The sequence below is a fragment of the Loxodonta africana genome, chromosome 1 (assembly GCF_030014295.1).
Source record: "Loxodonta africana isolate mLoxAfr1 chromosome 1, mLoxAfr1.hap2, whole genome shotgun sequence".
Classification (NCBI taxonomy): Eukaryota; Metazoa; Chordata; class Mammalia; order Proboscidea; family Elephantidae; genus Loxodonta; species Loxodonta africana.
The window spans coordinates 120,521,897-120,546,747 of record NC_087342.1 but is presented as its reverse complement, the minus strand read 5'-3'; the positions used below and the strand labels follow the sequence as shown (position 1 = coordinate 120,546,747).

The window sequence follows — 24,851 nt, the reverse complement described above, 5'->3', positions numbered from 1 at the left end:
GTGAACGAAGATGCCCAGAAAAACATGGGAAAGAATTAACATTTGAGAGAAGAAGAGAAAGGAGCATACAGATATCTTGTAATTGGCATATTGTTTATTCCCATCCTGTATAAAGTTTTAAAAGAAAAGTTCTGATTTGATATGGTTAGATTTTCATGTTAATCCTACATTCCCAGTAACAGCTTTGAAAAGATGTGCAATTGAATTTTGCATCCACAGGGACAAGGGCCCTATATAAATTTGAGTGATGACTTTTATTTTGGGGGAAATAGTTGAACAGCCTCAGTTATGGACAACTGAGTGAACACTGTATGCATGTGGCATTACTACTCAACAAGCCCTCAGATCTGACTACAGATTTGCAGATGTTGATATTCTAAAGAGGATATTCTTTTTAAAAAAGAATGGAGCCTATTCATTACTTTTGGGAAAAACTGAGTGGAACAAGGCAGCTTAGTAAATAAAGAGTGATGGGGAACTTTAAAAAAACAAACAAACAACTGCCTTCTTTCTCACAGTACATGCCGTTATCTGAGTTAGAAGCTGCACATATTTTTGCATTGTAAACCTACATAGAGTGTAGCATATTTTTGTTGTTTCCTTTCTTTAATTGCAAATTGAACCACATGAGCCATGTGGAAATGAAAAAAGGCGCTTTTGCTTAGAAAATGTACAGACTTGTAGCTGGACTTCAGACCACCTTGATTGTTTATGCCCAGAGCAGTTAATTGTCCCCTGCTTCTTAAAAAAAAAAAAATCTTAGAAATGTACAATTGTCAGAAGTTGCTAAAATGCATGTAACTTACTGGGCTCGGGAATCACAGGCACTCTTCTGCAAGGCTAATTACTTGGCTTATTTAAGTGGGCCCCATAGTAACCTTGATATAAAGGCCCATGGGTTTGTGGTTTTGGGTGCAATTAAAATTGAGTCATTAGAAGTGAGCCTTGGAGAAGAATAACACCTGTTTACTTCTTTTAAAGAACCAGAAGGAAACATCTCCTAAGGAAGTAAGATTTGTTTAGCCTCTCCAGGTGTTTAGGGTGGGAAAATATGGGTTGTGTTATGAATAATGAGAAGCAAAATGGAAGGAAATGCTAATCAAAAGAAAGTGATAAGATCCCCAGCCAGGGGAAGGGAGTAAAAGGATGTCCTTGAGGTCAAGGTTTGCTTATCACTGTGTTTCTTCAACTTGTATTTCTACTTCAGAGACCTTTTGGATAAATGCGAAAGCAGTGGTCAGAGATTGGTGAAAACTTTAAATATTAAGTTAAAACGTAGTATTTGTTAAGTGCTGTGGTATTTGAGGCACGTGAATATTTTGAATACATGAAACCCAAGCCATACACAAGAACAAGCATTATGACATGGCTGGTAAGAGTGCGGTCTCTGGGGTTCTGGTCTCAGGTTCAGTGTTCGCTAGCTGGGTAATCTTTGGTAAATTAGTTAATTTTTCTCTCTGCCTCAGTTTCCTGGACCGTAAATGGAGTCAAACATAATACCCATATTTTACAATTGTTGCAAGGCTTAAAGGAGATATTGCATGCTAAATACTTAGAACAGTGAGTTCAGTAGAATGCTGGCCATTATTGTCTTAGTGTTTTCTTCAGGAATGTATAGAGGTAACCACTTAAAATGTCTTTCACTAACTTAGGAAATTTCTGAAATGCTTGTTGTTGAGTCTCTTAACAGGAGTTATAGTAACTAAAGTTAATGATTAGGGTTCACTGATACTAGTTATACAATATTCCCCAAATGAAATTATGGATGCTGAGATTATCTACAATTTATTTGAACTTAACTTTTGCTGTTTGTATGAGCAGTAAATTATTAAAATTTTGTCTTGTAATATTGCAAATGATGCTGCTCACATATAAATGAGCCACTTTTTTTTTTTTTTTGGATGTGTCAAGGTTGCATAAGGAGCAACATTTATTTTTTTGTAACTATTTTCTTTGTTTAACTATACATTTTGTGTATTTTCAGTGTAAGGGTATGGAAACGTATACAGTTTCTTTTTTTTATGGTTGCATATTATTTTAGGCTAATAATACTTTAAAGCTTATTCAACCAGTCTCTCTCGATTGATAATTTCTTTATTTTTCTCCCTGTTATCAACTATAAAAATACTGTAAAACATTTTACTTTCTTTTTTATTTTACATCTTTTCTAAGTAGTACAGTTATCCCCTTGGGATAAATTTTTTTTTTTATTCGTGCTTTAGGTGAAAGTTTACAGCTCAAGTTAATTTCTCATTCAAAAATTTATACACGTATTGTTTTGTGACATTGGTTGCAATCCTCACAATGTGACAGCACACTCCCCTTTTCCACTCTGGGTTCACCATGCCCATTCTTTCAGTTCCTGACCCTTCCGGCCTTCTCATCCTGCTTTTAGACAGGAGTTGCCCATTTGGTCTCATATACTTGATTAAACTAAGAAGCACATTCTTCACGTGTATTATTTTTTGTTTCACAGGCCTGTTTAATCTTTGTCTGAAGAGCGGGCTTCAGGAATGGTTTCAGTTCTGGGTTAACTAAGCATCCAAGGGCCGTAGTTTTGGGGGTTCCTCCAGGTCTCTGTCAGACCATTAAGTCTAATCTTTTTATGTGAATTTGAATTCTGCTCTACATTTTTCTCCTGCTCTGTTGGGGACTCTCTTGTGTTCCCTGTCAGGGCAGTCATTGGTAGTAGCCAAGCAGCTTCTAGTTCTTCTGGTCTCAGACTGGTGGAGTCTCTTTCTGGTCCATATGGTCCTTCAGTTGTTTTGAGCCACTTTTTAGGTCCATTAAAAATACACATGCTAACAAGTCATTTGAGTGAGTCATATACCTAAAGTACCTTGGTTTACTATAAATTGCTTAATGTAGACCCAGTGGGTATTCCATTTGTTGCTTAACAATAAATATTTGCTAATTTAATTTAATTCCTCAGAAGGTACAAAGGAAATTTCTGCTTGAACTCTTGCTTTCTTTTAGTAAAGAAAATATTTGCCTTGGTTAAAGAAACACTGTTTGAGTTTCAGCTTTCTGTTTGGGCAACTTTGGTAGTATCATCATGCTGATTTTTGGCTGGACACTTTTCTTTAAAGGAGGAGACACAGTGTTAAACTAATATTAACACTAACAGCCTGACTTTTTTTTGTTACTGTCATATAAATACTAAAAATAGCCTGAACATGAACAAGAGGGTGGTGTCACTTTATTATTTCAGGGACTAATAGAAAAAAATCCGTGGTTATTAATTTTTTTTCAGATATCTTGTACTATTTGGAAACCCTGGTGGCAGTAGTGGTTAAGTGCTATTGCTGCTAACCAAAGGGTCAGCAGTTCGGATCTGCCAGACGCTCCTTGGAAACTCTATGGGGCAGTCCTACTCTGTCCTGTAGGGTCGCTATGAGTCAGAATCGACTTGACGGCACTGGGTTTGGTTTGGTTTTGGATCTTGTACTATTTACACTTGGGGAAAAGGCCTATCCTGTTTTTTTGTCTTACACTCTTTACATGAGTCCACGTAGTGAGGTTCTGCCTGCAGCTTCAATATATATGGCTCGAAGCTCATAATCGATGCATAGAAGACTCTTCTACTTCTTTTTCACGAGGATTTCTTTTTCTACACCAAAACTTCTAAATTCATCGATGACAGTTTTTTCTTTTTCTCTTTCATATTGATCAATAACTGCTAATGAGTAGCTCCATTTGAAGCCAAGTAACATCACAAAAATTATTGAACCAGATTTAGATTTTTTTCAAGTTATTTATCAGGATTCCTTCTGGAGTCCACATTGTTCTGATTTGTTGCAATCAACAAAATTATTTAACACCACCGTGTGCAAACCATTAGGCCCTTTGCTAAGTTTTTTTTTTTAGATGTGGCTTCACGCTAAAATGATATATAATGTGATTAGAAATGTAGGAGACGCAAATAGTTCTGCTTAAGTATATATAAATATACACAGGGTCATTTTAGAAGTGTTGCCCTTTTATTGGAGCTGATTTACTCTAATGGCCAAAGCTCTGATTTTCTGTCCATAAAAACTTTAGCGTGTCAGTGATCCTCTTAAAAGTGTGGCACTCAAAGGAGAGAGCCCAGTGTCACAGATGTGTTCTAATCACAGATGACAGTGGGACAGCTGCTCAGACACTACCTTGTCTTAAAGGAGTCTGACTTTGCATCGTTTCATGATAGGTGTTAGTTTATATTCAGATTTAGGGGAAGAAGCACTTCTAGGAATTGTTCTGTAGAGCTATGTTAAGTCATGTCTTCCCTGCCCTATCCTTATACAGTTGAGTTTTTTAAGGTAAATGTAAATTTATTATTTTTACTCCTATTATATTTCTGGCTTGGGCCTGTTATTTAGATTATTCTTATTAAAATTTTTTTTTTCTATCTCACTATTGACTAAAAAAAAAAATGGCCTGCAAGTATCTGAGATTTTTTTTATTTATTCACTCAGTCATTCATTTATTAATTATTTGGTAAAGATGAAATCAAGTGGGTTCATGATACATAGGAAAAATTTTAAATAATAGTTTAATGATATTATTATATATTTTCTTCCACTTCCATCTGTTTTTTTTGGATTGTAGCCATAGCAATACTCTTAATCAGTGTTGTTAATGTTTCTGTCAGGTTATTGTTGGCAGGTTATTTCCTTTGAACTAAAAAAGTCCATGTATAAAACTGACAAGTATTATTAAAAAATAAATTATATCCCATGTTGATGAGGGTGTAGCAAAACTCAGCTACAGAAATGAAGCAGTAAATTAGCACAGCCTATCTTAAGGGCGATTTGGCAATATGTATCTAAAAAATGAAAATGCTAGTAGGAACTTACAGGTGAGAGGTAACCTGCACAGTGTTTTTTTTAATTAAACTTTCAAGATAATTATAGATTTACGTGCAGTTATAAGAAATAATACAGAGCAATCCCATTGTACTCTATCCATTTTCCCCAATGGTAATATCTCATGAAATTATAATACAGAATCTCAGGCAGAATCTTGACATCTGTGTAGTCAGGATGCAAAGCATTTCCATCACTACAAGGACCCCTGGTGTGGAAATAGAGCCACACCTACTTCTGTCTCACCTTCATCCCCTCTTTAGCCCCTGGCAGCCATTAATCTGTTCTCCATTTTTATAATATCATTTCAACAGTGTTATATAAATGGAAACATACTTTATGTACCTGGTGGGATCAGAATATTTTGCTCAGTGTAATTCCCTGGAGACCTGTGCAAGTTGTTACATGTATCAATACTTCATTCCTTTTTATGCTGAGTAGTATTGCACACAGTTTGTTTAACCATTCACCCATTGAGGACATACAGGTTGTTTCCAGTTTGGCACTATTGCAAAAAAAGCTGCTGTAAACATTCATGTATAGGTTTTTGTGTGAACTTAAGTCATCATTTCTCTGGGATAAATGCCCAGGCGTGCAAATGCTGGGTCACATGGTAGTTGTATGTTTAGTTTTCAGAGAAACTGCTAAAGTGTTTTTGAGATTGGCTGTTTCATTTTATGGGAACCCTGGTAGTACAGTGGTTAAGAGCTGGGCTGCTAACCAAAAGATAGGCAGTTTGAATCCACCAGCCGCTCCTTGGAAACCTACTTCATCCTACAGGGTCGCTATGAGTCGGAATCGACTCGATGGCAGTAGGTTTTTATGCCATTTTATATTTCCACCAGCAAAATCTGAGTAATCTAGCTTCTGTGCCTCCTTGTCAGCATTTGGTGGTGGTTTCACTATTTTGGTTATTGTGTTACGAGACTTGGAGGTAGAAGTCCATGTTCCCCACTCAGTGACATCACCCCGGTAGGGTGTTGGAGTACCTTGTTATAGCTTTATGAGGGCAGAACTCTAAGTTCTGTACTTAGCCTTTGTTGGCATGGTTATGACTAGGGCCACAGTTTTTCTGTAGTGTTTCTTGGAGTAGAGCTGTTACCGCCTAAAAGTTTTCTGTTTCACTAAGTTGTCACTTACCTGGTATTTTGGCTAAAACAGAGCAGGCTTTTATTGGAGTGTTTTGTTTGCATGTTTTGTTTTGTTTTTTGCTTGTAGCTGTGGGTGTTTCCTGGATGCTGTCTTTCCCAATATCCAGGCTGGTATTTATGAGGCAAAAACAAAAATCAAGGAACTCACCACCATGTTGTTACTCTAGTCCCAATATCTGTAGTCGTTCTGCCTTCTCCACCTTTCAGAATCTTTTTTTTTTTTTTTTTAATAATTTTTATCGTGCTTTAAGTAGAAGTTCAGGATCTTTTTCTAATGTTTATTTTATATATAACATGGAGTCTTTTTAGGTACGCTTATAACAAAAACAGGGAAAAGTACGTCTACTACATCTTCCCTGTAAGTCCACATAGTGTTGCATAATGTTTTAAAAGGAAGAATTATTCAGCAATCTCATTTGTTATCGCCACCCTTCTTTTCTCCTCCTTATTGCCCCACACCCCACATCCCTCATTTAGATTTCCAGGTTCTCTTAAAAAATAGAAGATCTGGTAACACTCGCATCAGATACCTACAATGTCCATTCCTCATTAAATCTCCCAACTGAGGCTACTGTTCAGTTACCATCTATCATTAGTGCATGGCCCTGGAAGACAGTGGAGTTTATCTGATCCAAAGTCTTGAAAATGTTCATACCATTTGATTTCGAAGCCATCTTCTAGGATTCTACCCTAAGGAACTAATTAGAGATGTCAGCAGAGATTTATGCTCAGGGATGTTTATTACAGGGTTGTTTATGTAATAATAGCAAAAATATGCAGAGTGTCTAAATGAAAATATCCAGGTATGCTAGAATACAATCATGTTATTTAAAAATCATGATTAAAAGAATATGAAATGAAAAAAAAAAAAACAGGATATGACACGTTTTTTACACTACTATCTCAGACCTTAACAAATCTTTGTCTTTCAACTTCTGGAAGAAAATTCACTGAAATACCAACAGAGTTAACTCCAAGTGGGAAAATTATGAGGAATCTTAATTTTCTTCTGTATATTTTTATGTATTTTATGAATTTCTACCATTCTCATGAATTACTGTTATAATCAGGAAAATAAAATGTTTTAAAATATTTAAGAATGCTCTTGAAAATGTTTTCTGCCATTATTAAATAAGATGTTTGAAAATTACCCGAGTCACTTGGAAATATATTCTGCATATTTAGAGACACATATGCACACATACACTTATACACACATTTAGTATGTGTATGTATAAATACATGGGAATATTTCATTATTTGCTAGGAATCATATGCTTTGATAGCTGAATACTGTCTGCATATCATATGATTTAAGGTGATGGATGAAATGATAGAAAGACTGAGCCTAGACTCCAGCTGTTTACTTTGATCACTGATAGAATTGGATAGTATTCCCAAGGAGAAAATTCTTAAGAATACTAGAAAAGAAGGTTAGGGATTCAACATGTTGTAAGGTCTTATGTTTATTCTATGGAGAGTTCTTTTTTTGTAACTTCAGTCATTATCACGAATTATTTCTGGATGCTATGAAGAGATAGGCTCAGATTTTCCACTTGTGTAATAAGGATATTTAAAAGAAATGTCGATAGGTATTTTTCTGGCACCACTTACAGGAACTTGCTGACCTAATTATTTATCTTTTGTTTAGTTTGACCAAGCGGCTGATGCCGAGTTATCCTGGATAACTGAAACAGAAAAGAAATTGATGTCTTTGGGTGATATCAGGCTTGAGCAAGACCAGACCTCTGCTCAGCTGCAGGTTCAAAAGGTGAAGAAATACATTTCCAGTTGCCATCTAAATTATTTGATAGTATGTGCTAAGTCTTGAAAATGTACTTTCGTGATTTACTTTTCAAGACTCCTTAACTGCTTTATATAATTGTTTTCATTTTAGTCACAAGATCCTTCTCTCTTTTTTTTTTTAAACTTTATTTTGGTAAATCACAGACATTCACCATGGAGATTTTGAGACACAAGGATATTATTGATGAACTTGTTAAATCTGGGGATAAAATCATGACCACATGCAGTGAAGAGGAAAAGCAATCAATGAAGGTATAATCTTGTCTGTGTGAATAAACAGCATGGGTTGAGCTTTTAGAAAATCCTAAAAAGCACTTTCCCATTCTCCACAGCTGCCATTTAAGTAGCTAAATCATTAGTTTTAAATAAGTCATTTTTCAAGCTTACCAGAATAGCAGTGAGAGGAATATTCCTTAGGGAAACACCATGAGAACAATCTTTCTTAATCGGTATAAAAGCTATTAAGGTTTGAGTCACTGGGTAACTGGAACAGAATAAGCATTTGATTAATGTTAGCTGTGTTATTACCATTACTATCAGTATAAAATGTTATTATCGTATCTGTCAACTGTTGTTCATATGCTTCGGGAACATTTGGGCCTCTTAAGCTGAAACAAAATTAAGATCTATGTGGCTCCCTCTAATGCTGAAATCGATTCCGTATGAAGTCACAGTAAGCTACACAGGAAAACTATGAGCTGAATAATTAAGGAAACCTCCAGTTTGTGTAATTTTAACAATCCTTTAAATTGTTGGAAAACAAGCCACAAATAAAAACGTCTGATCTCAATTCATATTCAGACATCAGAGCAGCTTAAAGAAATTAATGTGCATTTGTGTTCTTGATAGGAAAATGTTCTGTGGCAAGAAAATTGTACAAATATCTATTCCTAAGATCACATTTTAAAGGGCATATATTGCTTTCAAGGTACACCATAGATAATATCTTAGAATGTACACCATATATTATTACTTTTCTTATATTTACACTCCATAATGGTAATTCACTTGTTTATAATTGAATCTTTGCTTCATTATTTTTGCAAAGATTCAGACACCAAAAAATATATCAAATTTCTGAGAGACTCTAAGCCTGATTCCCTGGGTTTGAAACCTTGGCCCCGCCACACTAGCTGTGTGATCTTGGGCAATTTATGTTATACCTAATTTTCATCATCTATAAAATAGGCATAAAATAGTAATAACTTATCTCATGGGGTTGTTGTAAAATTATGTTATTACACATAAAACGTGTGTGACTGTCTGACATTTATTAATGCTCAGGAATATTAATATTAAGAATATGCTTAGTAAATGTTAACTAGTATCATCATAATAAGAAACTTCTCTGTTCTCTTTGTGTAACTTCGTCAGTTTTCCCTGTTTGTAGGAATATGATTATAAAAGGCTTTCTAAACAAAGTATTTTCTGAAGAAAATATTTCTTATTTTTCTAAATATTATTGAACCCAGATTTAAAATTGGTTTTTACCACTCAAAGGTTTGTCTGTGTCTTACTTGTGCCTCACGGACCCTGAACAGCTTCATATGGGTACTACGTTTTCTGTAGGTTGATCTGAATCGATCTTTAGTATTCACTCAAGTCAGTGATTTTTTTTAAGGCAAGAATTGAGTGTGCTTCTTCCAGAGAAAACTAAAATGCACTGGGAAACGTTGTATCCATGCCCTTCAGATCACTATGAAATCACTTCTGTCATTCTGTGGTTTGTGGAGATTCTGTTGTGCTTCTCTCCTGCTGTTAGTTTATGATTTAAATTTATACCGTAATCTAGATCATTGTGTCTGCTTAGGCATCAATGCATATCATAATGTTCTACTTTGATTCTAATATATGTAAATAATTTTGTTGACTAGCAGTTCCTCTTAAAATTTTATTTACAAAAGGCAGCCCTTATTTCTTTCCAGAAAGCTATATAAATGTTGCCAGAATCCTATGAAATTTGTTTTTTTGGCCTAGAAGTAGAAGACATTGTAAGCATGGCTGGAAAAGTTTGCGTTATTATGTTTGGAGAGCTCATTGTTTTATCCATAAAAACGTGAGGCCTTTCTTTAATTTAAACTGAACTTTTATACGTAAAAACAAAGTCTAGATCATACTGATTGATTGATTGAACATACATTTGTTGCATCCCTACTCCGTGCCGGGCATACAGTACTGGACAAAGCATTCTGGAAAATATGTGCTGCTTGGCCTACCATTAAATACATTTCATCTTATTTTCTAGAAAAAACTAGACAAAATATTGAAGAACTATGATGCCATCTGCCAGATAAACTCGGAGAGGTATCTGCAGCTAGAGCGGGCACAGTCCCTGGTTAACCAGTTCTGGGAAACGTATGAAGAACTTTGGCCATGGCTGACAGAAACACAAAGAATCGTCTCTCAGCTTCCTGCACCAGCTCTGGAATATGAAACTCTAAGACAGCAACAGGAAGAACATCGGGTAAGCTAGTGTAATACAGAATGTTGTATTCCCCATTTAATGATGTTCTATGGTGCTGTTGGACACCTTACATGATTAGAACATTTTTGTAATACTGTATTTTGGCCTGCATGATTTGCTTACCTTATAGTTAGTTGCTTGACTGTTGTCATTGTTACAGTGAGAAGACTTATATGGGTAGACTACTTCATGTGTGTCATTGATTACATCTCCATTTCTTTGGAATAGTATCAGTTTAAAAACCAAGGGGTAGAAAAACAAAATTCTCATTTTAAAGTTTTAGAGAATTAAGCTTTTGAAGTGCTTTCAACTTACACATGTTGACTGAGTTTTGCACCTTATATGTAGTGGTTAGAGCCATCTACAATGTAAGTGAGGAGTAGAAATACATGAAGAGACATCATGCAGATAAGACTATTGAACTTAGAGAAAATGTACTATATAGTCGATATGTCAAAATAGCAATATCATGAAAGCCAGCTCTGTGAAAAGGAAAACTACTGAAGTGTAAAGACAAATTGTTTTCCTTTCCCCTCCCTACCCATAAACGTACAACTCTTTCTGAAGTCGTTTGTTCCTACAACGGTAGATGAGTAAACTAAGTGCAGCTTACATCTGCAAATGTGTCATGTTTTAAACATATACAAAATGGCATCATGAAGCCCTTGTTTCAGTAGTCACTTAGATTTTAAAATGACTTAAAATTTTGCAAGGGTTTGGGTAAGAGAGGGTCAAGACTGTCAGAAAAAAAATCTAGAGTTCTTGCTATTTATGGACTTGCAAACCTAGTTGCTTTCCCAGATCTGTACAAGATGTACTCTGAGACTAATCAGTGTATGTGTGTGTGTGTATATAAAGTTTAACTCAGGTTATATTACATCATTGTTTGAAATATGTGGCTTAGTCATCTTGTTTGTTTACTTTTTTAAATGTACTGCCATTGTTATTGAAGAATACGTATCTCTAAATGAAGTATTTGTTTAGAAGAGAGCTTTAGAGGGCACTTTAATTAATGCAAAATAGAAATTTTCTAGAGTCCTATCTAAATCATTCAGCAGGAGAAAGACAAAGTATGTAGAACTGGATTTAATTTTAGTATAAAGATTTATTTGTGGCAGAAATATTCATCTACCCACTTAATAATTTTTAATGTAAAACACTGCATGGATTTCTTTTGCTCTGGGGTAATGTTGAATGACTTTGTTCTTTCTAGCATAACATCAGATAGTATAGTGAGGCCTATTAGTGAACTGAAAATTGCCAAATTGAGTTCCTTTTCCTTTTTTTTTGAGTAATCTTGAAGTTCTCAAAACAAATTTATGATTGTTCATACTAAAAGATTCTCTGTTTGAGAATATTTGCAGTCTTCTAGAACAACATTTCTTCTTACACTCTTTAGCATCCTTTCCTGCTGTTTTTAGGAAGATCTTGTAGTTTCTGGGGCCAGGAATTAAAAATGGCTCCAAAAAGTATGTTACTAAGTGACAGATATTTTATGTTCATACTAAGTGTATCTAGCCTGACTGGACTCCTGTGTTAGTATGTCACCAGGAATCGTTTTGTCACATATGAGGCAAAAGGCGTCTCCTCTTGGGCCCCTTCCCCATGCACATGCATGCCCCAGTAGGTATCAAGTAAGTGTTCTCTTGTCTGTCATGGAATGGCCTAAAAAAAAACTAATCTCCCTACTCTCCAAGGTAAGATGTCTCATAGTGTGCTGCACAGCTGATATCTACTGGTATTCCAGACAACTTAAGACATCTCAGTAGAGATCTTTCCTTTCATTTGAGAGTCTCCTGATAACTCAAAGTATAAGCTCATTTTCCAAGGATGTCTTACAGAATACTGAAACTAGAATATGTGTAACATCTATAAGCTCTCTTTTTCCATGAGATCATATTATTAGCTGATATTACCACTACTACTTCATTTTGTAAAGCAGCAGAAAGATATGAGCTAATTATATGAAACAAACAAACAAAAAACAACAACAAAATAACACTTCAGCCTGGAACACACAGGAGCTAAACTGCAGACACGACCATACCACATCCTTGTGTGTAGAATGTTGGGTTGGACCCGCCCCCCTCTGCCTTTTTTAAATTAAATTTGCTTTTATTTAACCCTTTTCCAAAAGGGGTTTGAGGCAACCTTCAGGAAATCTTCAAAAATAGTTTATGACATAGGGGATAGTTAATGACATAATGTACACAATTTTAAGAACACAATTTCTCAAAATAATTTATGTGACTGATTTTAGTGGTCACCTCCAGTAAAAATCTAGGCATGTGGCCTTCCTGGTTATTCTTACTGATGAATGATAGAAACAAAATATTTATAGGAAAAGATTAATAGCATGTCCCTAGACTATCTTTTCTGAATGTAATTTCTCTCAGAGAAGTTTTGTTATGGGCTAGATGGCAAACAAAGAGCCCTGGTGGTGTAACAGTTAAGTGCTTGGCTGCTAACCAAAAGGTTGGCAGTAGGAACCCAACCAGCCACTCCATGGGAGAAAGACCTGGCAATCTGCTTCTGTAAAGATTTAAACCAAGAAAGCCAAACCCATTGCCACTGAGTCAATTCCAGCTCATAGCAGCCCTCTAGGACAGAGTAGAACTGCCCCATAAGGTTTCCAAGGCTGTAAATCTTTATGGAAGCAGACTGCCACATCTTTCTCCCTTTCCATCAGCAGCTGAGTGCTTAACCACTGCACCATCAGGGCTTCTTCCATAAAGATTACCGTCTAGAAAACCCTATGGGGGCAGTTCTGCTCTGTCACATGGGGTCGCTGTGAGTCAAAATTGACTCGATGGCACCTAATAGCAACATAAAACAGTTTGGAGACACACTTTCTGGTGAGGACAAGGACCTGCTGATTAGGGAGCCTAATCAATTATCTAGTACAGGTGGAAGGCTCCTCAATGCACAGAGGCCAGCCTCAGAGAAACCTGCAGGAAAGACAGGCCTTTCCCTGAGAGTGATGTTGGATTTAGTCCATTAGAAATTGCTCGGTAGAGGCCCTAGAATACCTGGAATGTAGATATTTCAGTTTTATTCAGGGTTCTGGTCATTGATTAGAAGGAGAGGGGTTCCACTTAGATTACACACTGAGCCATTAGTGTAAATATTGTATCTCTTCATTAGATGACAAAATTAGACAAACTATTCATATGTTGCACATTTTTCCTTAAATACACCTTATAAATAACACTCGATATGTATCTGTGTGTTTCATTGATATATTACCGTTGTAGCCTTTAATATTTTAAAGTAACTAGAAATTCATTCATCTATATGCATATATGTAATATCATATATACATAGAATATACATAAAATACATAAATGCATAAAATGGATTCATGTAATATATATGCATACATGCTATGGTAGTTCACATGTATAAATACAATGTCTTGTAGGCCTATGTCACACTACCTTCCCTTTATAGATTTTTTCTCTCAGCATTGTGTCTGCCTTCTACTGAGCTCCCATTCCTCCCTCTCTTCTTTCTTTATAATGTTTTTATACATATGATGAGTGTGCAGAAAGGGACACCAAGAGTTTTAGCTTGGTCTCTGTAGAGTGGGGACATAATGAGTTTTGAATCCTTTTATGTGTTATGACCCTTCGCTCATACTCTTGTCAAAATGTTCTGCTCTTGGTATGAAATGCGTAATGAACTGTGATTCATTGTTTCACTCTACCAGCATTTTTGTGTATGCCCTTAAAGAGGCTTTTACATGACCAGACTGTTGTTTACTCTTTATGTCAGAGCCATCTCCTTCTGGCAAAGAGTTGCAAGAGCCATCATTTGTTAAATGCCTGTGATGGGGAGAGTGTTTGTTTAGAGTTTCTTGCCAGCTGGATGCATTGGGGGTGTAGACAGCTGTAATATGGAAGTGTGAGCCTGAGATACTGAGAAACTGTTTGGTTTGTTATAGCAACTACGAGAGTTGATAGCCGAGCACAAGCCTCATATAGATAAGATGAACAAAACTGGGCCACAGTTACTGGAACTGAGCCCGGGGGAAGGCTTTTCTATCCAAGAGAAGTATGTGGCAGCCGACACCCTTTACTGTCAAATTAAAGAAGATGTCAAAAAGCGTGCTGTGGCACTGGATGAAGCCATTTCTCAGTCCACTCAGGTAATCATTTACATCAGAAATGTAATTGGGCTTCTCTGAACAAGAGCATGGAAAGATGTTTTCCTGGATCTCTCTATTAAATTTCAGTTAGAATTATTTATTACATTAACTCTGAGTATTGATGTCTTTGTCTGGAAGGTGGTGTTTTCTTCTATCCAGACCTCATATTTCTCTGCCTGCTTATAGGTACAACAAAAAATAATTTTAAATGAGTTAAGACACATACAGTTGTCATCATTATCCAAATATTGAATGTTCATCTTGAGTGGAATGCAGTATTTACCATTAGGAGAGATAAAAGAAAGTGTAGTTATTGTTAAAAATAAAACACTTCCAAGAAGGAAGACTGAATGATAGGTTGAATAAAAAGGAAAAAAAAAATCATATATAGTTGGAAATTGATTTTTTTTAATATATTTTTTCAATAACTTTAATTTTGAAGTTACGTACAGATTTCCAATTTTCAGTGTTTGTTTTTTTATCAATAGATAAATGCAGGCATTAGGGTGGTCCATTTTCTGTAATCCCACTCAGTGTTTTTCTAAAGTTTGAGGGTAGTATAGAATCTGTGATTGAAGAAGTTTTTATAGCTTTGTGTAATTGTGGTACCTTTGCAAACAAAATCTAAAAATTCTTTCATGCATCTGATTATGTTTTTGACCATGAATTAAATACAAATTTCTGATCCAGCATTGGAGAAGTTTTTGTTTTGTTTACTTTTTTAAACTTTTTGCAGTTCAGAGAATGTATAACTTAAGGAGCCCCTTTGATCTAATCAGAACTGTCCTCGATTTTACGTTTAATAAGTAACCTTTCAGGATTTCAAAATAATCAGTGAAAAATAAATAAAACAGTCAAAAACTTTTGATAGCCAAGTAGCCAGTTTATTGAACTTAATTTTTAAAGTTAATTTGAATTATGATAAGATGAAACAACAGGTAAGATGCTGTAAGATGCTGCTGCCAGATGGCACAATTATGTATTAATGCGTACCCTTTCTTACTGAGTACACTCAGTTATCTATAAGAAACTAAGCCTGGTCTGTATAAGCAGTGTGAAGCAGAGAGATGCATACAAGTCATGATTTTAGCAAATGTCTTCAAACATCAGCTGGATGTGTCTTTGGATGAATATGTTGCTCAAGAGAGAGAGATCTTAGTGCGAGGATTAAATGCTTGATTGTGGCATTTAGTAGATGATTTTTTTCATTTAAATTTCACATTGGGCATTACAAATAATTTTTCTTGTAAACAGTCCCTCTGTTTTACTCCTAGTTCCATGACAAGATAGATCAGATCATTGAGAGTCTGGAACGCATCGTGGAGCGTTTGAGGCAGCCACCGTCTATCTCTGCCGAGGTCGAGAAGATTAAGGAACAGATCAGTGAAAATAAGAATGTGTCAGTAGACATGGAGAAGCTACAACCATTGTATGAAACTCTTAAACAGAGAGGAGAGGAAATGATTGCTCGGTCTGGGGGCACTGATAAAGACTTATCTGCCAAAGGTAATATTTTTAGAATATGGAAACAGTGAAACTTTACTTTTGAAACAATTCCAAAATTTCATGCTGTTTACTGACAGTCCAGTTGCATAAAAAAAAGCCAGCTCCTAGAAAAGGTGTTACAAATACGATGTGTTTGTGATTGAAGGACCGTGTACATAAATACCTTGTTAATGTCTTCCTTTGCTTGTGAAATCAATCAGTTAAATACAAAGTGTTCCATTATACAAAAATTGTGTTATCCAGGCCTCTTAGACTAGTTGGTTAAAGGATGATGCTAATAAGACTACATCTAGAGGTTTTTGTTGCTATTACAGAGTGTACTACCTTACATAAAATGTATTCCACCTTTCATCCCGTAACCGCTGTAATGGCAACCATGACTGCAGTGAGCCACCTTAGAGATGTGAGCTGAGGGCCAAAAGGGGGAAGCATGTGCAGAGTTTAGTGGAAATTTGTGGTAAGGGTACTGTAGAAACAAGGCTAAAATACATAACCTACAATGTTAAATTCTTGGACCTGAACAGACAACTTTATTCTTGATTTGGAAGTATAATTAAAGAATAAACTTCTTTGGGTAGTTATTTCACTTCCTTTGGGATTAAGGCCAGCTTTGGTTAACTTGAAAACCTTGTGAGTCTATTCTGAGCTCACCTAGCTTTGAGCATCCACTTTTGTCAGAAAGAGCCTTGGTTCAGGAGGATGAGGAGACCCTTAGATCTTTCATTGTCTGAGATAGGCTCTTGGGCCCAATGACACCCACTAGACTGGAGTCAACCAAAATTTGGCCCAATTTTAGGTACTTAACAAATTAAATTAACGCTTTTTATGTGAATTAAAACAGTCTGCTCTTATTGCTCAAGTAAGGCTGACGTACAGATTTGTTGACACTGTTTTGTTCCATAGCTGTTCAAGATAAGCTTGACCGAATGGTTTTGATCTGGGAGAACATACACACACTGGTGGAAGAAAGGGAAGCTAAACTACTGGATGTAATGGAACTAGCAGAAAAGTTCTGGTGTGATCACATGTCACTGGTAGTCACCACTAAAGATACTCAAGATTTCATCCGAGACCTGGAGGATCCTGGAATTGATCCCTCAGTAGTAAAACAGCAACAGGAAGCAGCAGAGGTAAACAAAAAACCTCATTCCAAGTTAAATAATAAGTTGTGGCATAGTGAAACTGGATTGCTTTGGTTAACCGTAGGAATTACTCTTAAATTCCTTAAAATGGAATGTCCAATGATAATGGCATGAGGTAGGGAACATGTATAGATTTCACTTGGAGAGTGTACATTTTAAATTTTTCTCTCCGTCTCCACTGCTTGTGTGTTGTTTCAGGGCCTTGTTATGTCTTCCTTTGGCTTCCAAGGTAATTCATGGTAGTGTCCCTGCCTGCCATGTCTCTACCCTTGCCACACTTCTAACCTTACTGACAGTTGTCTCTTTAGATCAGCTCTTACTGAGTCACTGCTTAAAACCCCTTAGAGGCATTCACCACCTACTGGATAAAGTCAGAGCTCCCTAGAACAAAGCATGTGGCCTTTTACATCCTACCCTAGCCTGTGCCTATGTTTTCAAAACCATTTTTCTACTGTTTGTTCAGCGAGCTCTGTCTCTTCCATTGTAATTAGATAATGACTTTTCCCAAAACTGCTCTGCTATTTTTACCATCTGTACTTCTGCACGTTTTATTTTCTTATCCTAGAATGTTCTTCCTACCATGCTTCTGGAAAAATCCTGTTCAAGCTTTAAGGTTCAGATGGATTGTTACCTCCCCTGTAAAATCTCTCATGTACTTGGCAGAGTTAGTCCATCTGTTTTCCCGTAACACTTTCTTCTTGGAAAGGACCCTACACATAGCGTGACTTATCGTTGCTTACACCTCTTTTTCCTAATGGACTGTGAGCTTCTTGAGGGAAATAACCACGTCTATTTTCCTTTTTCTCCCCAGTGCCTAGTTTAGGGTTTGGTTCATGCTTATTAAATGTTTGAGGGAAGAATAAATGTATTTAACCAAGGAGATCAAAATATAAAGATAGAATACTGCATTTCTATTGTAAGTTTTTATCCTATACAGACCCTACGGTAATGGCATAAAATGTAAATCCCAGAATAGATTACCCTAAATCTACTAACAAATATCCTAATTTTTATAAAGTCTTTGAATTCCTGTTTTACTTGTATGTATTTTAAACATATATTGCCAAATTAGTTGGTTTGAAAAACAAAATGTCTTCCTATGCTTTTCAGTATTGTTATTTTAAAAGAAATTTGTCTTTTATATTTATTACATGGAATTATTTATTAAATGTTGTCTTTATAATAAACGTTTGGCATTTGTTACTCAACTCAGGGGTGCTTATTTTTATTAAAAAAATTTTTTTTTCTGTTGTGTTTTCTTGTTGAAAAACATTTATTGCAGTAACTTAGAAAACAGAAAGGAGAAAATGAAAACTGACCATAATTCCACTCCTAGAACTACCATTAATATATTTTGTGCACATCTTTTTAATTTTAGTGTAGTTTTGCTGAAAATTCCAAGGCTGTCATTTTCTTTTTCTAGTCCATAAGAGAAGAAATAGAAGGATTGCAGGAAGAGCTGGATATAGTTATTAACCTGGGTTCTGAGCTCATCTCCGCGTGTGGTGAACCCGACAAACCCATTGTCAAGAAGAGCATAGATGAGGTACAACTGGCATACTTTCTACTTTTAGGAGAATGCTTTTTTTTATTTCGTTGACTAAAACATATTTTTTAACTAAAATATATTTAATAGAAGTAGTTGAAAATTTAACGTATGAACTAGAACTGAAAGAGTTCTAATGTTTACATTGTAGTTAAATTCAGCATGGGATTCTCTAAATAAAGCTTGGAAGGACCGGGTTGATAAGCTTGATGACGCAATGCAGGCTGCCGTTCAGTACCAGGATGGACTGCAGGTAAGGGTGCTACAGTGTGGCCTCTGGTCTTAGCTGGAAGGTGGAATTGTCCTAATCAATGTGTGTATGCAATGGTTAACAGATCCATTCCTGCAATTGTCTTGGCTACTTCAGTTTATTAGAAATATTAGATTATATTTGTGAAGTTAAATGTGTATAGACTTATATATACATCTGTATACATCAAGTGAAATTTACTTTGAAAATAAATAATGCTTTTTTTTTTTTAAATGAAAGTAAATGTTCCTACACGGTATTATTCATAAAGGGCTCAGCACCAGACAGTGAAATGGAATTGAATCTGAGTTCCATTCAAAAATTGAGTGGAATAAGATGAAAGGGGTAAACACTATCTAAAAATATCACCAAGTTTAACTAAAGTCAGAAGTAAAGAAATTTGATTTGAAGGCAGTGTTCTCTGTGTACTAAAATAGATTTCTATTTTATTAGATCATAATCTGGTATGTAAAAAGTGTTTTCTTCTTTTCTACATATATAATTCCTTTTAATAGTTTTTCATATCTCTTAAGGGTCCTGATTCAGTTCTTTAACTTTTTTTTTAATATGTAAAAAATTCTCTTGTCAGCTGAGGTCAATTCAGGGATGTTTCTCTCCCTACCTTCCTTTGTTCCATTTCCTAAGAGGCTGGCAAAAGTTTAATCTGCCATCCTTCCTACCATATGGAAAAAGCCTTTCTAAATATTTCCATAACACCAAGTGAATATTATTTTTAAAGTTCAGATGGGAACAACTTTCCTTTTTGATTATGTACTCCATTTCTATATTTATAAAAATAAATATCACAAACCAGGCTTAATGCCAGCTGGAACATGTTTTAAACTGTGGAAGTATATGAAAAAATTCACTGCAAATAAAATCTTACCATGACTCCCCACCCCACCCCACTCCACCCCACTCCCTTTTTTTTAAAACCAAAATGATAATTTACTGGTTAGGTATCAATGAATGCAATGGCCAGTAACTAAAATGTGTTCCAGCCCTCTGTCTGTGAGGCCGGGTCAGGGTTTTCCCTTACCTGTGGTGAGATACTTAGTTGTGCTCTCTCCCATGGCTAGAGATGGCACTACCACCATGTACAGTCATTTGACCTCAGGAGCTGTTAGCCACAGAAGGCCACAGGCAGGACACCATGGATTATATAATCACTTTCTGCTACTTGAAAAACAAGGCAAGCCATAGGTCCTGTTGGTCATCTTTAGTAGCAACGTCTGTTTAGTAACTGTAGCTAGATGTCAAAGACTCCAGATAGAAGGGAGGTTTCAGGGTTTAATTGCAAAGTAAAATAAATTTTATTTCCTAGGTTACTGCTTCAGTTCCTAGTCAGAGTTCATTGATGATAACTTGAAAATACTAGGTTTTTTCCATGATATATATTTTTTCTTCTGCATATTCTAGCCACTTTACTTTTTGTTTAAGCTGTGAAATGATTTTGTATTGTATTCAGTATCTGAAAAAATGTGAATTGAACCTTTTTTTGAATGTTTGTGTTACCTAAAAAGAATAAGAAAAACAGGACATTATGAGGTCTGTGTTACAATTCAGACTGATGGTCTTAATACTAATCATTCATCTGTTATTTATATATTAAAAGGGTTATTTATACATTAAAAGGGTTTCATTGAGCCAAATATTTTGCTCAATGCTAAACAATAACATTCTTGCTTATTTTAATAAATAGATGGGGTTGAATCTTTTTCTTTCAATGTACATTACACAGGCTGCCTTTTAGGCAGATGTAAGAGAGCACAGAGAATTTTATTTTGAGTGATTGAATTTATAAAATGTTTTTAAATGGACTTGTGTTTGAAAGTTCTTAATATTCTAAGATTCTATCAGGAAAGAATTTCCTTTGCAAACTTGGATGCAAAATGGGAAGCTAACATCTATTTCACGTTTGGGACAACTGTTTCACCATATTGGTGTACTTAAATTTAAGTAAAACACCCTAATTTCCTGTAGAATAGGCTCATTCCATAATGTCTTTGTAGATATATAACTGTACTTGTCTTAACACTTGAAGTATAAAAATCTCAAATGTACTGTTAACGTAACACATGTACTAATCTGTTTTTCAGGCAATATTTGACTGGGTAGATATTGCTGGTAGTAAGTTAGCTTCAATGTCACCAATCGGAACAGATCTTGAAACTGTGAAGCAGCAGATTGAAGAGCTAAAGGTATGGATCAGGGGTAACTAATTTATCAAATTCTTTGCATTTTTAATTTCTTGATTTAGGGGATTCTTTATACTTTATTCTTTACATAATTTAAGTGTTACATTTTGATTCTGAAACTTGTATAATATTTGTAAAGCACTTAGAATGCTGTCTGTCAAATAGTAAGCAATATGTAAGTGCTTATAGAATAAGTGAAATAAAGTGCTAGTTGTTTTTGTTAAGTTAATGCCTGTCCATTGTAGAAAAATCAGAAAATACAAATAACCAAAAAGAAATAAGGAAATGACATTTTAATGTCTTAATTAAAAATAAATAAATAAATAAAGCCACCCAAAGCGCTGTGCATCCAGAGGCAAACACTCATAAGATTTCAAGTCTCCTCATGTTGGGACAGATGAGACACTTTATATAAATATATATATGAGACACTTTATGTAAAATACTGTAAGGATTTTTACAACTTTTTATTCAATAGTGTAGTATTGTCATCAATACACATACAGTAAAATTTTCATATTCAGTATTTTCTGAGTAATTCATATAGTCTAATGGTTAAAGACACATTTATGGTATGACAATGATTTGCAGAATGATTTTTTTTAATGTATTTTGTTTTCTCATCTGCTTCTGTAATTTTTGCTTTGTGGCTCTTGATCTCCAGCTGTGAAAATGGCTGGACTGTTTCCTCTTTAAATTCCTCTGTACCGATGATCATTTATTTATCAAATTGGTATCAGCTGTTTCCTTCCTAATTTTAAGTCCCCTTTTTTTCTTCACAGAGACAGCACATCTTTTTCAGTGACCTCAACTCAATTTTTATATAAAATTATCTGCCTTTAAAATTATAGTCTTTTTATCTGTAAATATGACATAGAACATTTCCTTTGGATATATATACACATTGTTTTTATTTTTGAGATTTTTACTGCTACTTTATCTGTTCATGTGTAAACACATGGTATACTTATGTGCGATTACAGGTGTGGAGGAGTTTATTTTGTATATTTAATATATATCTGTGGTTTTCATATAGCAGACTGGTAGGAGTGCTCAACTCTTGATATCAGGCTGCCTGAGTTTAGATCCTAACTCATCCATTTACTAGCCAAACAACCCTGGGCAAGTTGTCCAACTGGTCTCACTTTTGTGACCTTAGCTTAAATTGAGGATAAAATTATTTCCCTTATAACTTTGTTGAGGGCCCAAAAAAAAAAAAACCCAGTACCATTGAGGGTACCTTGTACATAACAAAGCAAGTGCTCAATACACTTATTTTTTTTTTAAATTACTATTTTCAAATGTTTGAAAGAAACTTAAGGGATGGCTCACCATTATTTATAATTGAAGATTAAAATCAATAGGATATTATATGAAGGGACAATTTCCTATTACTAGCAACCATTTGCTAACCTATTACTTGGCAAAGCCAAGATTAAATATACATCAGAAATTTAGGAGACATCAGAAGAGAATAATGTTATTTTATATCAGGAGCAGTGAGACATAGGATATAACCAAATATTAATGAACATAGCACAGCTACAGAAGATACAGAATTAACAGGGATGCAAGATATATGTATGTTTTAGAGCAGGAAATGTTAATTTGCATTTTTTAGAGACAGTTTTTTTTTCTAGGTTTATTCTAAAATTTACCTACTGAATATATATAATTGGAAACTGAAAAAAGTTCAGCTTTGAAATTTGTTAATTCTTCATTGTAGAGAACAAAAATGAAATTATCAAAGTTATGAATAGAAACATCTTTCTGTCAGAAAATATTGAAGAGAAAAGATTCCCCTTAGATCTTTTAAAAATTCTTTTATTAATAAAGACTGTGTTAGATTTTTATTCCTCTTCATTTCCCTTCCCCGTGTGAGGTGTTAATTAGAATACAGGTCTAATGCATGTAAGTTTTTTGTTTAAAGTTACTGGTTTATGACAAGTTTCCCATGTTTATCTCTTTAAAAAAAAAATAGCAATTTAAGTCAGAGGCCTATCAACAACAGATAGAAATGGAAAGACTAAACCATCAAGCAGAGCTTTTGCTGAAGAAAGTAACAGAAGATGGCGATAAACATACTGTTCAAGACCCATTAATGGAACTCAAATTGATATGGGATAGCTTGGATGAGAGAATTATCAACAGACAGGTAAATACTAAGACTTTCATTAAGAAGTTATAAATTTTCAATTTCATATGTTAATATAAAATAATTATTAAAAAATAAGATTAGGCAATTATGTGCATAAACTTTTGAAGACCCCAAATTCTCATTTCATTAGAACTCTTCCTGCCTTTCCAGTGCCTTTTTTAAAAAAAACTACAAAGTAAGAGATTCAAACGTAAATTGTAGCAAGTATATGGTGACTAGACCTCACTGGATATGCTTATGGACATATGCAGTATGAAACAAGTGATTTTTTGCCCCTGTTTTATAAGTGCATGTCATTCATAATATCAAATTCATTAATGGATTTTCTTCTTTTCTACTTCTTCTGTAGCATAAGCTGGAGGGTGCTCTCTTAGCCCTGGGGCAGTTCCAGCATGCCCTGGATGAGTTATTGGCATGGTTGACACATACCGAGGGCTTGCTAGGTGAACAGAAACCTGTTGGAGGAGACCCAAAAGCCATTGAAATTGAACTTGCCAAGCATCATGTATGTATTTGTTATTGCTTATTATGTTTCTTCTCTATGCATAGAGTTTATACTGACATTCAACAGTCTTTTGTAGGCTTTAATATTCAAATTATAGTGCTAACTTCAAAGTCCCAAATCCTAATCTTAAATTGTTCTTGATTATCACATAGAAAGTGTTTGATTATGTACTTGTTTGTTATCATTTTTTAAATAAAGAGGAGGTTTTTAGCACTTTTAAGATATTATTATGTAGTTTTTGACTGTTCTTGCTGTAGTCTCTCTTTCATACTTTCCCCACAGTAATATTTCCTCTAATTTAAGTTATTCTTCCTCTTTTACCTCCTGTCTACGTTTATAGTCATTGCTGAACCATGTCTGATGTAGCAAGTGAAATTTATTTTATATTATTAATGTTTAGCTGGAAACCTGCTTTGTTATTTAATGTCTACATTACAGCTTTTCTAAAAGCAATAAAGACTTGTCAGACTGACTCTGCATAAAAACAAAATATATGCGTTCTCAGAGTGTGAATTTAGAGATGCATTTACTTTTTCACACTTGGTAATTGTCTTAAAAGTAACACACATCAGTGATGGGAACTTTTTATAGTGTAGTAGAAATGGAAGAAGGAGGTCCCCTGTTGCAGTGATTTTGGCAGGGCATGGGTGGGAACCCTTTAATTCTGTTTATCTTTGAGCAGTTAGAAATGGCTCCTTTTCTCTTTTCCTTCTGCTTCCCAGAGATCAAAAGTTAGAGGACTTAGAATTTTTAGCACAGTTGCCGGAGGAGTGGAGGGAATGTTTCCACCTCTTCCCTTCTTTCCCCTCTTCCTGCTCCTGAACACTGGCTTATGTAGCGGGACACAGATGATTTGGAAGAATAAATTTTATAGAATTATCTTTTATTGAGCTCTTACATTTTAAAAGTGATTCCTGTGGTTAACATATCAAAGTCCGTGCTTTCTATAAAGATAAGCTCTTGCTCACTTGGTTTTATAGTCTTTGAAAACCACCCCCCTGCCAGATGCCTCAGAAAATCCATGAATACGGTCAGAGAAATGGTGATCTCAGATAGACACAGTGATCTCAGATGGTTGCTGCTCTCCCCTGGAAATCCTCTCTGGTCTGGATTTGCCTCCAGATGTGTGATGTC

The 24,851-nt window shown here is 35.1% G+C and overlaps 1 protein-coding gene across 14 annotated transcripts in view; it reads left to right on the top strand.

Annotated features, from left to right (window-relative positions):
• Positions 1-24,851, top strand: part of DST (dystonin) — a 482,507-nt gene that overhangs the window by 416,738 nt on the left and 40,918 nt on the right. For all 14 annotated transcript variants that reach the window (XM_023544665.2, XM_010586936.2, XM_064287505.1 and 11 more), the window contains 11 exons: positions 7,647-7,766; positions 7,946-8,053; positions 10,047-10,265; positions 14,209-14,412; positions 15,687-15,918; positions 16,822-17,048; positions 18,484-18,606; positions 18,758-18,859; positions 20,956-21,057; positions 23,036-23,209; positions 23,562-23,717. In XM_023544665.2, coding sequence (XP_023400433.1) covers positions 7,647-7,766; positions 7,946-8,053; positions 10,047-10,265; positions 14,209-14,412; positions 15,687-15,918; positions 16,822-17,048; positions 18,484-18,606; positions 18,758-18,859; positions 20,956-21,057; positions 23,036-23,209; positions 23,562-23,717 — 1,767 coding nt within the window. The remainder of the gene's footprint in view (positions 1-7,646; positions 7,767-7,945; positions 8,054-10,046; positions 10,266-14,208; positions 14,413-15,686; positions 15,919-16,821; positions 17,049-18,483; positions 18,607-18,757; positions 18,860-20,955; positions 21,058-23,035; positions 23,210-23,561; positions 23,718-24,851) is intronic.